We start from the raw sequence: 18,590 nt of genomic DNA on the forward strand, positions 1-18,590 counted from the left end.
GGGGCGATTTAATGGCCTTGCTTGAAGAACTGCAAGACAATGTTTGATTACAGAGCAATAGTTTACAGCATCACTCAACCAAAAGTGCATAGCCTTCCCTAATAAAACATCCTCCCAAAATGTGCAGTTGAGCCCCTGTCGCTACTAATGCAACGCTATTTCTGGACCTCTTAAGTTTCTCAAGTAACCTCTCAAGTAACATGGTGATAGAAGTCCTGTTTAGTTGAAGAGACTACAAAGAGACCACTGCTATTCTGCCCCTGGCAAAAAAAAAAAAAAAACTTGGAGTCAGGGGCACAAAATAGCACAGAAACAAAACCTCTGAACTGAACAAATGACTGCCTAAACAAAAACACACTTTTGTATTTATTTTCCCCTGGTCAGCACTCTGCTTGATGTTTTGCCAGTTCCATGCCTTCGCATCACTGCACGGCAATTGTCGGAGGCACAAAGCAGGGGGAATGGAAGATGGAGAGAGTGACTGAAATGAGGGGTGAATGAAAAAGACTGAATGTGCGCAGGAGGTACAAAGCTAGATGGGGAGAAAAAATTCTGTGTACCGTACTTCTCGTTGCCTTCATGGGAAATGCATGTGACCACATTCTTTTAATAAAACACGCAAAAGAAAGCAATCGCACTTTGTTCTTTCATTACAATTTCATACATCCGGATGCATAATTTAGCCCCGAATGACAGGAGTACTGGTCTGAAAGCCACTTCTAAATATTTCATTCTTTTACAAGAAAACGGAGCTAAGTCTAACCACTGTGAGGATGAGACTTCCCCGTGGCCATTTTTACAGCCTGACATTTTACACTTCATAACTTGTGTGGAAGAATTGGATATGACAAATCAGCATATCCCAGTCATGTAGAATTTAAAGAAGCAATTCAAATGCAGGTCTGCCTTATTTTTGACAAAGTATAATTTATACTCAATAGATGTGTTTTAACAAGTTCAAACAGTAGCATGCACCGAACAAGCTTAGCGTGTATTAAGGTTTGTACGCAAGAGGCATTTGAGCCCCCCCCCACATCACGTTATGTGTCACAGATGGCCATATGCTCTTTGGGGTTTAAAACCACAAAGAAACCTTCTCAAGCCTGCAATGTAATTGTATTAAGGTTTGCACGCAAGAGGCATTTGAGCCCCCCACATCACGTTATGTGTCACAGATGGCCATATGCTCTTTGGGGTTTAAAACCACAAAGAAACCTTCTCAAGCCTGCAATGTAATGGGGGAGAGGGCCCATGTCAAGTGTATATACACAACAGAACAAGAGGAAGCAGTTTTCTGGTGCTGTGAAAACGTCAACAAACGTATGCAAGTAGCAGAGTGCATAACACTGCTGTTTTGCAATGAAAAGCACAAGGAGAACGGAGTTTTGCTGTTTCACCCATATGAAATTATAAATGTTGTTTGAACAAGTTCAAAATGTCTTTGCCACGTGAAAAACTGTGACCATTAAAATTGTGGGTGAATATCTGGAGAGCGTCTTTGCGACCGTTTGCGACCTTGAACGAATCCTGACAAATAAACAACACTCGCCAACCTTCGCCACTCAGTGCAAGTTACCTGTCTAGCAGAATTGTACTTAAAATAAAGAACTTTATTGACCAGATTGTGAATCATTTACCACTCAATATACTACAAAACACATTTTTTTCCCTTAAAACTATTAAACCTACAAAACTCTGACATTGAAGGTGATGCCGTTGAGAGTTTTGGTGCACTTTAGTGCCAGTGCAACCAAGAAAGAAAAAAAAAATTGGGCCTATCAGTGCAACCAGTGCAAAAAGTTAGACCAGTGCCCTGAAATGCCGGTATGCCCTTCTTGTTGGGATATTCTGAATAATAGTAATAAATAATAAAAAGAAGGATAAAATAACAAAACACTGGGAAAGAGTAAAATGATTTTTGAAATTGCAAGAGGGCATTGTGTACTACGTCAAGAGGCTCCCAAGTGCTGTCGTACAATCAAACCCTGAGGGGATTATCAGCGCATTTGATGCGTTTCTTAATAGTGTTTGTTCACATTGGAGTTCTGATCAGTTTATTTCCACTTTTGAAATTGCAAGAGGACATTGTGTACTACGTCAAGAGGCTCCCTAGTGCTGTCGTACAATCAAACTCTGAGGGGATTATCAGCGTATTTGATGCGTTTCTTAACGGTGTTTTGTTCACATTGGAGTTCTGATCAGTTTATTTCCATTTGGCAATTTAAGCCTTTGCTTCCTCTGTAACATCCATTTGGAAAAATAACTACTGACCGCGAGTACCCTCTTGAACAGATGCTGACCTGTTTTAATGCTTTTTCCTAATATAGTGTTTTTCCTATTCAAAGCATCACAATGCGGGAATAGAAAATAAAGTACATGCACTATGGGTGATTTATTTCCCTGCTCTGTGAGGGAGAAGTAAAGCAGAAAAACAATTCAATTTAAAAAAAAAAAAAAAAAAAAAAAAAAAGAGTATCCCGCTCATTCTTTACACACTGTGGTCTTACAGTTACTCTTCTAAAAACTACCAATGAGAAACAGAGCTCTGCCAGTATTTGTTAACATGCCGGTAGTCACAATACGACACACAACAAATCAAATGAACAGTACTCTGCAAAGGTTAAGTAGAGATCTTGTCAACTCTTTAGCCTGATGTTTGATGACACTTTGAACAAGCCATACTGTGTTCAGTGATCTGAAAATATTACCAGGAACTTAGTATGTGCTTGTCATCTTTTTTTCTATTTTGCAGGGATAAACAACTCTTATTCAACCATGAGCAGCAACTGATGAGGTCAGCAGCCCACTGTTTGTAGTGACCATGCAAGACATGAGCAGGCAAAGCATGTTTACAGCCCAAATCACAAGTGAAGTCAGACCACAAGCCTATGACACAAAGCAAGATATTGTGGGTTATGGCATTCACTTTTAGTCGAATTGGACAAATTTGCTTCATGTGCATGTTTTTGTACTCCTCCGGACGGCACTTGGTTTAAATAAAGGGGTTTAAGAAATGACAAGTCTGTGTACTTTCAGCCCGATGTTAAACAGAGAGTGCCACGTAGAGGAGTAAAATAAATAAATAATCATTTTAAAAAATCAACTGCTTCATGAAAGAAATTTGAAACTTCATTTTCCCATCACTAATAAGTAAAAGTGTTTCTCAGGTTGGTCAATTTCAACAAATATTTTTTTTAATGGTAGCATAGATGTTTATAATACTGTAAACACAGAATTTCGACTGAGTAAGCAAATTTCTGAGCAAATCTGGGCAAAATCATCATTATTTCAGTGTACGTACTTTTTGTCACATTTTTGTTTGGTGGTGTGCTGTGCTTTCTTAATAAGTGTCTTGGTTCAATAAAAATTGAGAAACACAGAGTGAGGAAGAATGGTGCATACAATAGTGCTGTGGGCTAATTAAGCAGTCAAATCTAAACAGAAACAGACAGTTCAGACGCCTTAATCTGGGATTAGACAAGTGGGCAGGTTCTAGCTCCAGTGCTATTTGAGAGTTAACACACTAAATACTGATGTGTCCTTAACCTGATTCCCAAGTAACAACTGCCTTTGATTTATAATATATATATATATATATATATATATATATATAGCTATTATTCATTCCGTTATTCCGTCATGTCAATAAAGCACACAAAGTGTCTGTGTTTCAATCTTTCAAACAGCTCTCGCTCTAGAGTAAGGACAACCAATAGTGATTATTATTTGCTTGTGATTGTGATTATTATAATCCCAGCACACAAAACTTAATTTGACTGACTTAAATTCTGAATAGCTGAGAGGATGTGACGAGGAAGTATCTTGTGTTATCTTATTATGTTGTTTTTCTGTCTATGCCAGCGGCATATCGTGGCAGGCGACCTGTTGCCTGACAGAATGTCATGGCTCCCTGAAAATATATCAGCTTTGTGTTCAACCATACAAGGCTAGATTTCTCACTCAGTAAAGTTGTGATTAAATTAAGGCAAGATCATTATTCCAGCATGCATACCTTTTATTTATTACCGGTTGTTATTTTTGATGTTTTTATCGTTACAGTTAAACAGTGTGTGATGGTTTTCAAAAAATGTTCCACCCCTACTATCCCTGTAACCCAGTCCAACAAGGTATTTAATTCATACATCTCCCCAGGAGTTTGTTCACCTTCCAGTTGAGTCGAAGCACCTGTGGCTAAAGCCAAACTGGAGTTTTACTTTGTGGATCTGACACTTCTGAATTTATAAAGTCGATTCTGGCAGACTGCAAAATATCTCTGATGACACAGCTTGTTTTCAGCTGGTCTGTCAGGTGCTTTCATTCATCCACAGAGTTCTATTTGAAAGAATAGTCCATGTGTTGTTGCTGGCACTTCCAACTCAGGAAATGTCTGTATGGGAGAGGTGGGAAATAAGTGGAGCAAGAACAAGGAAGAGAGTATAACAGCTTTAAGACAGATCAGATTCGCCCTGAGACTGGGCTGGTGACTGCTGCAACACAAAACTGGATAAAACTGAATTTGCAAATAACCCATTGATCGGCCAACCAAGATCTCGGCTTTATCCCATTTTGACATCCGGGCAGGAGTGGACTTTTCCCTTCGTGATGTATTCAAGAGAAGCATCATGCCTGTTCTCAAGCCCTGGGACAGATCTGCATTGCTTTTAAATGGGTGGCTAATCCACAGCTTGAATCCTGTGCCACCCTCCCAGTGTGTAGGTTGTTGGTCAACAATGGAACGCTAAAAAGGGTAAGGGGGGCGGGGTGAGCGAAAGGAACCGTCCCAGCAATTCTCAAGTTGCCAAGAATGTGAAACGCTCCCCAAGGAAATTCCTCCTCCTCAAGGAAAGCAGAGGAAGGAAACCAAGTGGATTTTGACACATTTCAGGCTATGGGAGTGAGTGTGAAAAAGGGGAGAGTGAGGGTAGTGACTTGTCCAAGCTAAAAGAGCTTGTGCACACCATAGCAAAGCAAAAAGTCCAGTTGATTTCAACATCAGGATTTTCAGGACGACAAGTTGATTGGCCCTCCGAGTGGATAAAATTCAGAATACCACTGTATTTGCATCTATCTAGGGGCCACCAATATAAATTCCTCACCTACCAAATTGGAGTGGTTGCGATACAGTGATGTGGTCCAACTGCCATTTGTGTCTGTATCACAACTCGAAAATGCTACTCGGCATGGCTGATGGGGGTGTTTATGGTTTAGGAAGCAGCGGATTACACTGTCAGTGTCTCTATGCACCATTTGATGACAATTGGTTCTTTTCCGGTTATGAAATTACATTACTGCAGCAACCCCGCACTAAAAAAGACATTTGACAACACTCAGGAGGATGCAGTGTGCGAATTGACAAAATAAGCTTATGGCATTTTAGAGGTAGCACTCTTTCAGTGGCAAGTCAATGTCATTGTTTGCTTGACGAGGGATGGAGCCATGTGGTATTACAATGGATTTTAAACTAGATTTAATATTTACTCATCGATAGGGACTGTTCTTGAATCATAAGTAGCTCTTGACATGCATTATTATAATTATTCTTTTTATAACAGGACTAGCGGTGTCTGTCTGGCACGACATCAGTACAAACCAGTGTTACCGTGCCTGCCTAGATTGTTAACATCAATAAACAACCTTTTGATAGACGAAACATGAATTGGGGCAGGAGGAATTATGTGACAAGCATATTTATTAATGGCAAAGTTAAGGCTTGTTCAAGTACTTTGTAGATGACAGAAAGGTTGTCTTGGGACAAAGAATGAAGGGTGCTCTGGTACCCAAAGTTAAAGTCAGAGGAAAATAGAAAGGATTTTGTTGTGGCCTGCGTTGCAAGCTTTCCTTGAAGATGCCACACCAAACCATGATGTTGCATTTTTTTCGAGAGGTGACATAATTTTTTCTTTCCTAATTTAGCATTCTTGACTACAATTATGACACTCTTGGCACCTAGTCATTGCGATTGCAAATACCTGTACATTCTTTTAAAATTTGTATTCTTTAGAACCTCGAAAGTCATGCAACGACTTTATATAATTGTATTTTCTATTATCAAGAAGCGTTTTCAAGCACTTGGACATCTGGGGACTATTTCACTCCCTAACGGCAATGAAACTGTGCAATCTAATAGAGTCAAACAGCAATAGGTTTATACACCGACATACAGTAAGTAAAAAAGGGCAGTCTCATCTGCCACCAAAATGTTATATTCCAACATTGTCATTCACATTACTTCCAGTGGGTATTCCTTTTGTCACAATGTTCTATTCAAGACAGACTGCTATTGCTGGTCAAACTTTTATAATTTATGATGACGTTTTAAACTCTGAAGTTTTGGGAGGTTTTTTTTTCCCCCCAAAACGCTGAGTGAATTTTGACTTGTATATGTTCCATTGTATTGATAAATTGTTGAAATAAAGGGCGTTTGAACATGGACTCAAGAGTGGATCAACATATTTTAACTCACCGTTTGTAAAATCAATGTATTCAATGAGTGCTGCTTTGAATGTGTGATCACTTCCAAAACTCGTCTTGCCACTGTAAGATGCAGTTTTTTTTTCCCACATTGGAGATTCAATACTGTAGAATAAAACCTGTAATTGTTCCAAAGCAAAGAGTGTACAAGAAAAAAGAAACATGACAGAAATTAATCTCATTAATTTTAATGAACAACATTTCACCCTTATCCATCCTTGGTTGCTCAGCAACACCAAACAGTCAGCTCCACAGTCAGCTATTTGTTAAGTAAAAAAAAAAAAAAAAAAAAAAAAAAAAATCGTGAACACGCTGGGCAGCCTCACACTAAGCTCCCGCCCTACCTTGACCACAGAGCTTTTGTGTTGCATTGTTACAAAGTATAAATGGAAAAACAGAGTAGCCATCTAATTAAAAATACCCAACAGCAGTTGTACAACATTGTAACAGAAGTAGTTCGGATGAAGTGCAGGAATAAAAAATAAAAATCATCTTCAGAAAATAGAACCGTCACAGCAAAAGATCAACAAAAACATAAAACAGGCACGGGTTACTGCACGCATTTGTCGACACTGTTCCAAAATTTGGGAAGACAGTTTCGCGAAACCTGCGTTGAATGAGCTGCTCTTTCGCAGCTCCAACAACAACACAATTGAAGTTTTCCTCCATTTCTAGGTATGTGCTATGTGCCACACTCGTCATTTCTGTCCAACGTGTGCGTGGATCATCACACACGTCTGTGTATTTACAAACCGCAGCAGACGAAAAAAAAAAGTATGTCCACTTTTAAGATATCCTTTATTTGTTCCACAATGGGGAAATTTACAGTCCACAGCACCAAGATAATGGGGAGAAAGAAGAAAGAAGTTGTTCCGGAGCAAAAAAGATCGCTCATACAGTACTTGAAAACCCTTCAGAGTTGCTGAATCTAAGCAATTCTGCAAAGAATAAATCAAAAAATCTCCACAGTGATCTGACAGTTGACTTCGGTTCTTGTTGCTAATGGTGGCCCAAACAGGGCCTGAATATTTTTCCCCCTTAATTTATGAAATCACTACTTAAAAACTGTGTTTTATATGCACTTGGGGTATCTTTGTGTGAAATTAACACGTTTATGGTTCTTAAACATTAAAGTGAGGAAACAAAAAAGTACTTGATAAGAGGACAAATACTTTTTGACGGCATTTAAAGTGATTATTTTCTCTTTGTATGTAAAACAGTTAAGATTACTCAACTCTTCTTAAATAATCCTACAGTTAAAGTTTTTTACGATTGCAGTATGACAAGTTGAGACTGAAACAAATGAACAATTTCCAATGGGCAAAAATAGTTTTGAAATGAGGACAACTTGGAAGTCGAGGGACGCTTGATTGCATTCGACTTGGAAGTGTATGAAAAAATGATCTGCATAATGAACAAAACTACATTTTGCCACACTCGATGCTATACTCCACATTTGTGCAGAACTTCAAATATGCCAGTAATAACTGTTCAATGGTTTTCTTTGAAATGTTAATCAAGAAACACAGACAATGACATCTTTCTGAAATAACAGAATTTCTGAACTGAAATAAAGATGCTCATATATTCTTAATCTGCCTTTGTTTACATCATCTGAGCTAACGTGGGTGCTGAACAATGCTCATGTGAAACTATGCAGTAAATGTTGTTCACATGTGACTCCATTCACACTTGCTTGCATACTCATGCAGGCAGCAGGCAAACACACGCATGCACGCACGCACATCCAGAGTGGAGGAAGCCCTCCCCTTGCAAGCCCACTTTCCCCCCAGTGAGTAGAACAGATCTAGGTCAAAGCTGATTAATGTACCCTCAGCTCCCGAGAGAGGCTTCTGGTCAGGTGGCAGCAGTGTGCCTGCTCACCGACGATGCATACTAATGCACACACAAGTCTGATCGAAAATAAATCGTATCGTGAAGCTGGCATTATGACAAAAGTGCGTATCACTCAGAGGAACATTAAACATTTCTAGTGTTAGAGGCCGTGTGAACACACAGAGTATGCTTTAACGGTTGCACTTGACGAGTTAAGGCATCAGAGCATGAATAGGCGTCAACTTCGAGAACCAAGTCACACACAGATCCGATTTGTTGACAAGGTTCACAGCACAGTGCCGCGACAAAATGTCAATAATGTGCTACTAATTGGACTAACGGCACCCGTATCATCGAGGATATGGAATGCTACCGTCAATAAATCCACACATGGATTTAAATGTGATTAAACCTTTGAACGTCAATGGAGATTTGCAGCCTTGTGTACATCTGACGATTTGCTGCAACAGCCGTTGGAGAAATTAGTTTGGTACAACTTTGCTAGCTATTTATTACCACAACAGTCGGAAACCACCCCCAAAAAAGCAAGCAACTGTCATTATGATTATGACAAACACGAATGCCACCGATTCTGCGACTGTGGCGCTCGGCAGCATGCGCCGTTACTAGGATAGGAAGCGATTGTTAGACATCTACTGTTAACTCTTAACACCATTAATGTATGCTTGTAGCTTTAGCATTAGCCAGCTCGCTAGTTAGCCTCACAGTTAGCCAACCCAACAGTAAACCAGAAATGCATGGCAGCTCGTTCGCATTGCTTCACGTTAGTCACCGAGGGCGTTGTTTATCCAACGATAGCATCATCACAGACCACAAGACAAAATATAACATATTCACGCGATGCCAATATTGTCAACATTACCTTGGGACGCAGTTCGGGGATGATCGGTCTATCTCCCAGGTTGCAAAGAGGTTCATCGGGACAGGCATGCCGCCGGAGCCCGAGCTCGAACCCAGCACAACAGCCCCGGCCAGGGCTCCGGCAGGGAGCGTCGAGGGCGCAGGTATACAACCGGCACTGCTGTTCGGGCTCAGGAAAGCGGCCCGGGAGCCTCCTCTCTCAACAGCCGCCGCCATCATCACCTCCACTGCCGACGGAGCAACACGAGCTGAGGGTCGGACGTATGCGGGAGCCTGTGAAGTGTGCGCTGCCCAGCCAGCTCCTCCAGACTCCCGACTAACCGAGCCCTCCACCGCTTGTGGTCGAGACGCTAATAGTCGGGGCCGGGCGGGGCGGGGCGGGGCATGCCAGCACAGGCGGGAGGGGGCAGCCCCTTCTTGCCTTGGGAATGTGTAAAATTATCCACATCAAAACAATCATTTGTTCGTTTTATATGCAAAACCACGAAGGCCATTTTAAAGACAGAACACTTGCAGATAAAGACGGTAAGCAAGTTGAGTGGAGAAAAATACACCACATTCTTCAAAACAAGCATGTTGAATTATTTGAATTGACTGGAAAAGGTTGTTTGTTTACATCCCTCTCTCCTGGTGACTGGTGACTGTAGTCCAGGGTCTAAGTGGGTTTGAATAGGCTCCAGCTCACCTGAAACTCTGATGAGGATAAGCGGTATAGAGACAGTGGATGGTTGGATAGACTTTTAGAATGCAGTACACAGACCTAACACAGCACAACGCGAAACAAGAGCTGTGCTACCATAAGGCCCACAGTTTGATAAAGAAGACAGTCTGCTGTGTGTTTATTATAGTCTTTTAAAACACATTTTAATTATGAACATAGTATGCATACCAGCAAAATAAATCTCAAGTTATTTCTAGTAGCAATGTGACAAAACTAGAAATATTAAGGTTTCGGGTCAAATTTCAGGATGAACCTAAAATGCTGTATAACCTTTACAGGTCAACTTAATTTGACCTTCTCAAAATAATTGAATGCACATGGCCACCTGTTAAATCTTTTTGCAAGGAACCAACCAAGGTACTGAAAGAGCAAAATCAACAGCAATGTGTTTTGATCTGCGTACGAATCAACCAATACATTTCCTTTCTTTAATTACAAATGATATTTAAACAGGCATTCAGAAGCAAAGCGGAGAAAGCAAAAGTAGCCTCCAAAATTATTAGAATGTACAGTGACGTCATTAAAACACATTAACAAAAGATTTTAACATTTAAAAGTAAAATGAAGAAATAAAAGTAGTTTTCGAAAACCACTAATCAAATAAATGATTGATTAAAATTGTTGAGAGGACCCTAATCTTTAGCAGTTTTTAACCTGGATTTTAAAGGGGAAAATTTTTTTATTAGTTTTTAACCTGAATTTTAAAGCATTTACACTCAGGGGTAACTGGAAATTTAAGACCCCTATAATTACAAAGCAAAATTTACAAGGACCATTTTAAGTGAGCAAAGATGAACATCCAAAGGTTCTTGGTCAGCAACCAAAAATGAAATAAATGCAATTCTTGTCACATTAAAAATGTTCACTTAAGACTTATGAAAGCTGCTCTAAGCAGGTAAGTGGTGTGCTAAAACGTCAGTATTTTTAAAGAACATTTAGAGCCTGCATGTGATATGCCAAAAAGCTAATTTTCTTTTAGTTGGAGGTAAGAATTTTGCACTCAAAACGCATTTGTTTTGTCTCGACCCAACTCCTAACTCAAGTGCATTGTCTCACAGAGTCAAGCAGTGAACTGCCAAGACTTGTTTTTCATTAGGTGTTGTGAAACTCAAATTCTGACAAGCGTGAAACTTCAGTCGACTTGACATGACTTGTTGTCGAGGGCTGTGTTTGTGAACATGTCAGCCCGTTTGTAACACCTAAGTGGAAGAAAAAAAATCATATTGCTATCAGTTAGTGTCGACATTATCCATGAACATGACTATGAGGATAAATGGTTTTATTCATACGTACCCCTGTGATTGGTTGAAAATTAGTCGACGTGTACCCCACTGTTCACCAAGAATCAGATGGGATAGGCTTCAGCTCACCTATGACCCTAGGACAAGAGTAAAATGTGATGGATTGTGGTTGTAGTTTGCAGTGATATATGCATACAGATGTGTTTCATATATTTTAATCTTAATATTGGCCAATCAAAGCTGAGATTTATTGTATTTGTAAAGGCATGATTTTTGATACATTGTACTCAATCTCATTACATTGTGCAGAAGCACCTCATACAAAATGTGGAGCTGCATAAAAATAAGCTTATATAATAAGGTGACCTAGATATTAATGCTTAAGAGCCAGCTATGTTGCCCTATCACTGAGGCCAGATTACAAAAGGAACCACCTGCCTTTCTGAGTTATTATTAGATACAAATGTATGTAGACCATAATGGATGACATTCTTCAATAAATACGTGAAGTGCATTGCCACCAAGTGTTTAAATATAGCATTGCGTCAGAAACGTATCCTTTGCAACTTTTTCCATTACTGCCCAATAGATGGCACACTGGATTCATTTGTAGTTGATGCTTAAAACGGCAGCCCCACGTCACGTCTTAAATCCCCCCCGAGTGAACCCCCTAAAATACCAGGCCAGATGCAGACATAGTGACGCGATGACGTCAGTGATGTTTCCAAATCACACGTTAGAGAGAGAGACGTATAACACGTAGTTAGTGGTAGTTTTACAAAATCAAATACATTACAGTACTGTTAGTCTAATCAATACTGCCCCCCCCCCCTCAAAAAAAAAAATACTTGAAAAACATTCCAGAATAAAGGCATAGATTGCATTTATGCCGTTGATTGACAACTTTAAAGCCACCTGGTCTGTGCTGAACGTGTAAAGCTTGTCAGAGAACAGTGGAAATTATTCTATTAAAAATTCCCCCCCCCCCTCCACAAAAAATAGAATACTTGAAAAACATTCCAGAATAAAGGCATAGATTGCATTTATGCCGTTGATTGACAACTTTAAAGCCACCTGGTCTGTGCTGAACGTGTAAAGCTTGTCAGAGAACAGTGGAAAGTTATAACAGAGGAGCAGCCCTAAACTTTCAAAGGGACTCAAGCTTGCACATTTGGAAACCAGCCAGCATTCTCTGGGAAACATGTCTTCACTTTTCCGTTGAGACATGAAACGTTATCATATGTGTAACTGAGAAAACAGCATCATACAAGACTGAAGCTTAGTGAACATATATATGTTTGCTTTTTCTTTTTTTGTGTGTGTATTTATGTGAGGACACCACAGAAGGGACAGCCTGGTATAGCTATTTGATGTGAAATGTGTGACTTTTCTTTGTGTGTTTGTACAACCATTCTCTATGTTTGCTTCTGAAGAGGACACAATGAAACCTCATCAGCAGCATCTTATTGCCCCTTTCTTTCACACTGGTAAAGTCACTGGACTGAGGAGCTAGTTACTGTACCAGCAAAACGATACAAATGAAATGGTCAACTCGTCCCAAGGTTCGGAGTTTAGGACACTGACCAAAAGATAACATTGGCCAAATGGTTATTTGCATCCCAATCCGGACTGCTCGGTTGAAGGTACTGTATATGGCTTGTTCCTGGGTGACCTTGTTTCCGTGCTGGGTGGTGTTTGTGGCAGGTTTCCTGAGAGCTCGAACATTCAACTCCAGTTTCTATTTGGAATTTGTTACAAATAGTTACAAAGGTAGATGGGATCCCCACTTATTATTTTCCACAGGTCCACATTGCTCATTTTGTCTTTCCACCAGATGTTTAATATCCTTCTGCAGCAGGTGTTGAACATTTGCAGCAGCTTTCTGTTATTTGTTTTGTTGTTTTCCATTTTTCGGAATATCACCTGTCTTATGTTGGAGTTGAAAATGTGTATCAAAGGCCAGATGCACACATGAAGACAATTAGGTTGTTTTTGCCTGATGTTCATCCATCCATTGTCAGAACTGCTTATCCTCCCTCACTCGGGGCACGGGACTGTTGGAGGCTATTCTAGCTGTCTTCGGGCAGTAGGCGGCCTATCCGATGTCGTTGTTTGTATAACCGCGGGTTGCCCGGATTGTACGAAATATTTTCCAAAGCAAATATTTCCTTGCTGACATTGCCACCGTCTCCGGTCCTCTTCGGAAACACTCGACAACTCGGCATACCAGCAAGAGCCTGGTCGTCTTCATGTGATCATTCGAGAGCTCTGACTTGGAAGACTGGATTCTTGACCGGTGGTGGGAGAGAATCTTTGTGTGTGGAGCCGTGCTGAGATTATCTGAGCACCACAGACACAATATGACCAAAGCTGTTTATCACCCATTTTTTTTATCTTGATGTCTGAGTGTCTGCCAAAGACAAAAAAAATCATTTAAGAATCGAAAAATCATTATGTGTGTGCCCAGCCTAAATGGCTGCGAAATCTTTTGACCTGATCTTTCTGAGCATTTCAAACACCACTCCAGTTTGTTATTCTACTTCTGCTATCAGCATCTGTCCCTCCAGTGATGTCAACAGCACACCTACGTAGGTACAGGAAAGGCTTCTACTTTATTTAGTGCAGTGCTATTCATGAGCAGGGAGATGCTGATTTTGGAGTGACGATTGAACACTTGTGTTTCTGTTGTATTTGGGAGTGAGAACGTTATTTTGGGCGGAGGGCAGTTTGTTAACATCTGCCTTCTCTTGTATTTGTGTCTTGTGTATGTGAGAATTGTGAATGTGTGGTTTGCACCATCTTTTTCATTACCAGAACAGACAATGGACTGGCCACTCGTCAAAGGAACCTCCCTTGACTGTGTCCATTTTGTTTCCAGAGCAGCCTGATTGTAGTGCTCCATTTCCCTCACAGCTATGTGCATTGTTCAGATGCAAGCATGTAAATAACAGTGACTTCAGACAAGTCCAAATTGTCCACGTTTTATCTCCATGATTTGCATTTCTTCATTAAAAGTAAACGTCTTTAGGTCAAAATTGGATTGAGTCTGCTTACGTCAAAGGGAAAAGACGAGTGCATTTCCCCATAACAGTATATGTGTGTCCTCGCTTTGCTTGTTATTTTTACACAATATTAACCCATTTAAAGAGGTGATAATAGCTTGAGAGCAAATCAACATACAGATGCTCTTGAATTATCAAAATGTCTGAGAAACGAATTTGGTATCCTGTTCTTTCAATTATCTCACACCAAGGCATGCACATGTATTGATGATGGAGATGAATAGGGGGAGTTCGAAAATCGGTTAGTTGTTTACCGGTTGCTTGAAAACAAATTGATATTGTAGAAAATAAATGACTGTCATTTTCCTGAGCAAAAAAAAAAAAAAAAGGTAACGTGAACTTGTTAGAAGAAAATGGCCCATTTTGATGCCATAGGTCCTTCAATAAAAGTGTCCTATAATCTGATGGACAGGAGGTTCTGAAATCCGCTATAAGTGTCTGCTTTCTCAAATTCTCACATTCTCCATGGACGTTTTTCAAGATGCATGTGTGAAACAAATTCCTTTTTGAAACAAACCGTCAGATTAATGAACTGGCCTCTGAAGAGCGAAGCAGAGCTCTTGCAGAAGACAATGAATATATTTGGATTGAAGTTGAACAATGGTTGCAGAGTGTCGACTTGAGGTGGTACCTCGGGGTTTGCCTTAAGGGCAATCCATTCAACAAATGCATCGGCTAAAGTAGCAAATTTTTAACTTGTACTTTAATTTGAGTTGTTTGCCAAACTCATGCATAGTGCCGAAATGGATCAACTACAATCAAAATATATCATCCACAAAGTGAAAAGGATGCCTGATTTAACTGATGCTGATGGTTGACTCTCTAATGTGATGAAGAAAAACATTGAACTTTGAAAGTTGATCTGCAACAAGGTAACACTGCTTAAACACACATCAAGGTATAAATGGGGTTGGTCACTTAGGACAAAATTACTGTTATATTTGTCATGATACACACACACACACACACACACACACACACACACACACACACACACACACACACACACACACACACATACATTGACCAAGCTCCCGTCAATCAATGTGATCCGTCTCTGGAGAGCAGTCAGGAACAACTTAAACATCTCTATTTGCAATCAGCAGATTAGCACATGACCTGATACAGGGGTGCAAATCAATCGAATTCTTTAAAAAGAATCTTGGATGTCTTTGATGACAAATCGTGCTCCAAGGCACTAGCTGTCTACAGTAGATTTTGACTTTGTACTGGACTTTGCCAAATGGTCCTCTCCTTTGGCGCCATAAGTGTAAGATTTTGGATACAAAAAATATTGCATTACCTGCTGGGAATTGATTTGATTGAATGCTCTGGTAATTTTGTTGTTCTTCTTTTAGGTTTACCTGCGGAGCCAATTTTCAGTCTGAGCAGCCCTGCTTCGCACATACCCTTGTGTCTGAAAAAAAACAACAAAAAACTATGTCATCACCTCAGTGACTTCAACTTGTACAGTTCTTGTTTTTTCGAAATTGACTGTTTGTCCATTTAATCTAAGTCTTACTGGATTTGCTTCCACCTTGTGCACAGTGTGTCCTTTTGCTTCCTATTTATGGAATCGCTTGTTATGCAGACTGCATTAGCATTTGGAGCAGAACAAAACAACTTCTTTGTTTCCTCTCCCCACCCATCTAGATTTGCCCCCAACAGCAGTATACAAAGGAAACAGAAATGGCATAGATACATTATAATGTCAAGAGATAGTCAGGGGTGAAAAGAAAGTGCTTGATGGAATCCTGTGATTACACTGTATGCAAATCATCATGTGCACACTCCAAATCTCATCTTGATCTCACAGTACTTGAACCATGCATAAAACACATTCATAATTTTCCATTCAGTGAGTATACCAGTGAAGCTTCCATGCTCGCCGAAGAAGCCAATTCCACAGACATTCACTGTGTTTCACTCTAGGCAATACAGCCTGGAGAGACAAGGGAGATAGAGCTATATAATCCATATGCATGAATGTCAGCCGCAGAGACAAGACAAATATGCTCACAGCATCTTCTCTCAAGATTGACCTGGTCGGACCGCACAGTTACAAAGGACAAATCTGGACACCAGCCAGCATTAGGAGAAATGTCCACTGCGATTAAAATGCCCATTAAGGTCGAAATGTATCTGCCGGTTTGCTTTCTCTCTGGGTTGAGAACCTTTGTTGAAAGGAATCATTTTGCATTTAGATTTCCCAGGACAAGAACAGGGCCTTGTTGGCAAATGTTTCTTATGGATGAGGTGCTTCTTTTGTGGCACATGTTTAGCTGATGACCAAACACACATTTTTGTCATACCCAGCAGTAAGGAACTTTTTTAAAAAAATGTTTTTACCCCCAGTGTTTGTCTCGCTTTCATTCATGAAAAATGCCAGTTAGCATACAAGCCAAGCAAATAAATGGAAATGTTTAATGCACAAAGTTCCATAAAATTTCATCTTACATTAAACAGACTTAAAGCAACACTAGAGATGGTTTATCAATATTTTAGAGTGGTGGAGAAGAAAATGTAGTGTCTGTGTATTACATCCTCTTTAATGCAAATGTACCAAACGTAAGTGAACCAATCTGAAGCTATTTCTATGGTCGTCTTATATCTTTGATAATTTCGCCTCGCTCAAGTCAGTGTCCATGCGCATTTCGTCGAGATGCTCTCTTATGACTCTCATTCCGTTTTTGGCTCTTGCCTTTGCTTATGCTCTTCGTTTTTCAAGTAAGTAGTTCTTAGTGTGTTCAAGTGTATCGATGGATTGGTCTCCACACGGTTTAGTCTTTCTTGTACTTTTGTTATCAGCTATTTTCGTTCGTGCTTTTTCCCCGTATTGTGCTAGCACGTTTTTCTTTGCATAATTCCTGGCTTGTTGTCCAGCGTCATTATTTGTACTTTGTCGGTCATGCGCCTATTTTTTGTAACTAAATATTTTTGTGGGATCATCTTTCCTGTGTTTGATGTTTGTCGGGTCCGATTCGGTCAGGAACCTTCCGGCAACTCAAGATTCACTATCTTGCTGAGGGAAACCTCCAAAGTGGTCTGCAGTTGATAAAACCGGAAATTTTTAAACACTCTTCACTACACTTTAGGTGTTTTGGGATGATAAATGACCCACTATGACAATTAGATTTCAACTTGCAAAAGCCGTCTATGATGAGCAATTCCACAGAAAGTCGTTTTTATTTTGAAAACAAGATTGTTTATGTTGCCCTGTGTCAAAAGGATACATCTGGCAATAATACATCAGTTTAGTTGGCAGTTTTTTATTTGTTTTGTTTTTTAATAACCACATTTTTATCCATCTTTGCTTGGGCTTAGAGGCATCATCAACATGTGAGATGTGTCTGACAAAGAAAATTAGCTGCAAGTATTTCAAAGTCAAGATAACAGAAAACAACAGTTTTTGGTGTAGCTTTTCACGTACTTCATTCTCGATACAATCATGCAAAACTCTTACACTTGATGGATTCTGCATTTATAAATGTTTCCGTCATGTTTTCCAAATGCCTTCTCTTCCAAGTCTGAAACGACTTTTGTTTCTCTCTTTTATATTTTTTGACACTGAAAAGGAATCATTGATGCTCCCGACCTACAAAAAGACTCAGGTTACAGCATTATAATGAAATGTCCATCTTACTTGGTGTTATCTTTCATATTGGCCTGTACTTGAAAATTCAGCTTGCGGGTGGCTACAATTCTGCCGAATACAAGAAATTAAACTGCAAAGTGTATATATAATAGCTACACAACTGGACCAATTGACATTCAGACAAATTTCTTGGAGTGTGAGTGAGTTTTCTTGCTGAAAGCCCATCTGTCCATGCTGATTCCACAGTCACAGAAGGCTGATGATCTTTTTCTAATATGCGACACATCGTGCTTTTGAAATGATACATTTATCCAGCTGTCAGTTCTGAAATTCTTCATACTGTCAGATAAATTGGGCAATGTTTTCATTGTCCTCGCTCAAGGATACCCTTCACAAAACACTTGTGATTGACAGGCTGGAAGCACCCTCGGAATGTCAGCAAGACCAACCCTGGCCTCACCTTTCATTCTTACATTCTTCCAGACTGTGTTTTTAGAGAACTGTATTTACAGATAAGGCAGAACAGAGATTGAATCAGTTTTAAAGCCCTGAAGCATAAAAAAAAAGACCATGTTGTTCTATTTGAAATATATGGAGCATTTCTTCACAATGCTTAAATAACCCTGGAATTGCTTATGTGTCGCCAAAATATTTTTTTGGTTTGAGAATATCTTAAAGTTTTACTTGGAAAATACAGAAGCGAAAAAACAGAAAGCATAGGTAAAGTAAATACATAGAGTTTTGAAGTTAGGGATTTGAATCCCGGCTTTGGCCGAGCGGGG

General features: G+C 39.8%; 1 protein-coding gene and 2 long non-coding RNA genes across 4 annotated transcripts in view; 1 reads left to right on the forward strand and 2 right to left on the reverse strand.

Annotated features, from left to right (window-relative positions):
* Positions 1-3,070, forward strand: part of LOC109523078 (uncharacterized) — a 6,062-nt gene extending 2,992 nt beyond the window's left edge. The window contains exon 2 of the long non-coding RNA XR_002169696.1: positions 2,753-3,070. This is a non-coding gene — a long non-coding RNA (uncharacterized LOC109523078). The remainder of the gene's footprint in view (positions 1-2,752) is intronic.
* LOC109523072 (phosphofurin acidic cluster sorting protein 2-like) overlaps positions 1-9,545 on the reverse strand; it is a 39,380-nt gene extending 29,835 nt beyond the window's left edge. Inside the window, exon 1 of one of the 2 annotated variants that reach the window (XM_019881906.1) lies at positions 9,191-9,545. In XM_019881906.1, coding sequence (XP_019737465.1) covers positions 9,191-9,408 — 218 coding nt within the window. In that variant the 5' untranslated portion in view covers positions 9,409-9,545. The remainder of the gene's footprint in view (positions 1-9,190) is intronic. The other variant, XM_019881905.1, reaches the window with a different exon arrangement.
* An 807-nt stretch (positions 9,546-10,352) lies between these two features.
* LOC109523034 (uncharacterized) lies at positions 10,353-11,976 on the reverse strand. The gene is made up of 2 exons (XR_002169684.1): positions 11,204-11,976; positions 10,353-11,109 (listed from the first exon to the last, which is right to left on the reverse strand). It is a non-coding gene; the product is annotated as an uncharacterized LOC109523034 (long non-coding RNA).
* Between the last annotated feature and the right edge of the window lie 6,614 nt (positions 11,977-18,590).

This window comes from Hippocampus comes, unplaced genomic scaffold (assembly GCF_001891065.2).
Source record: "Hippocampus comes isolate QL1 unplaced genomic scaffold, H_comes_QL1_v1.1 scaffold36, whole genome shotgun sequence".
Taxonomy (NCBI): domain Eukaryota; kingdom Metazoa; phylum Chordata; class Actinopteri; order Syngnathiformes; family Syngnathidae; genus Hippocampus; species Hippocampus comes.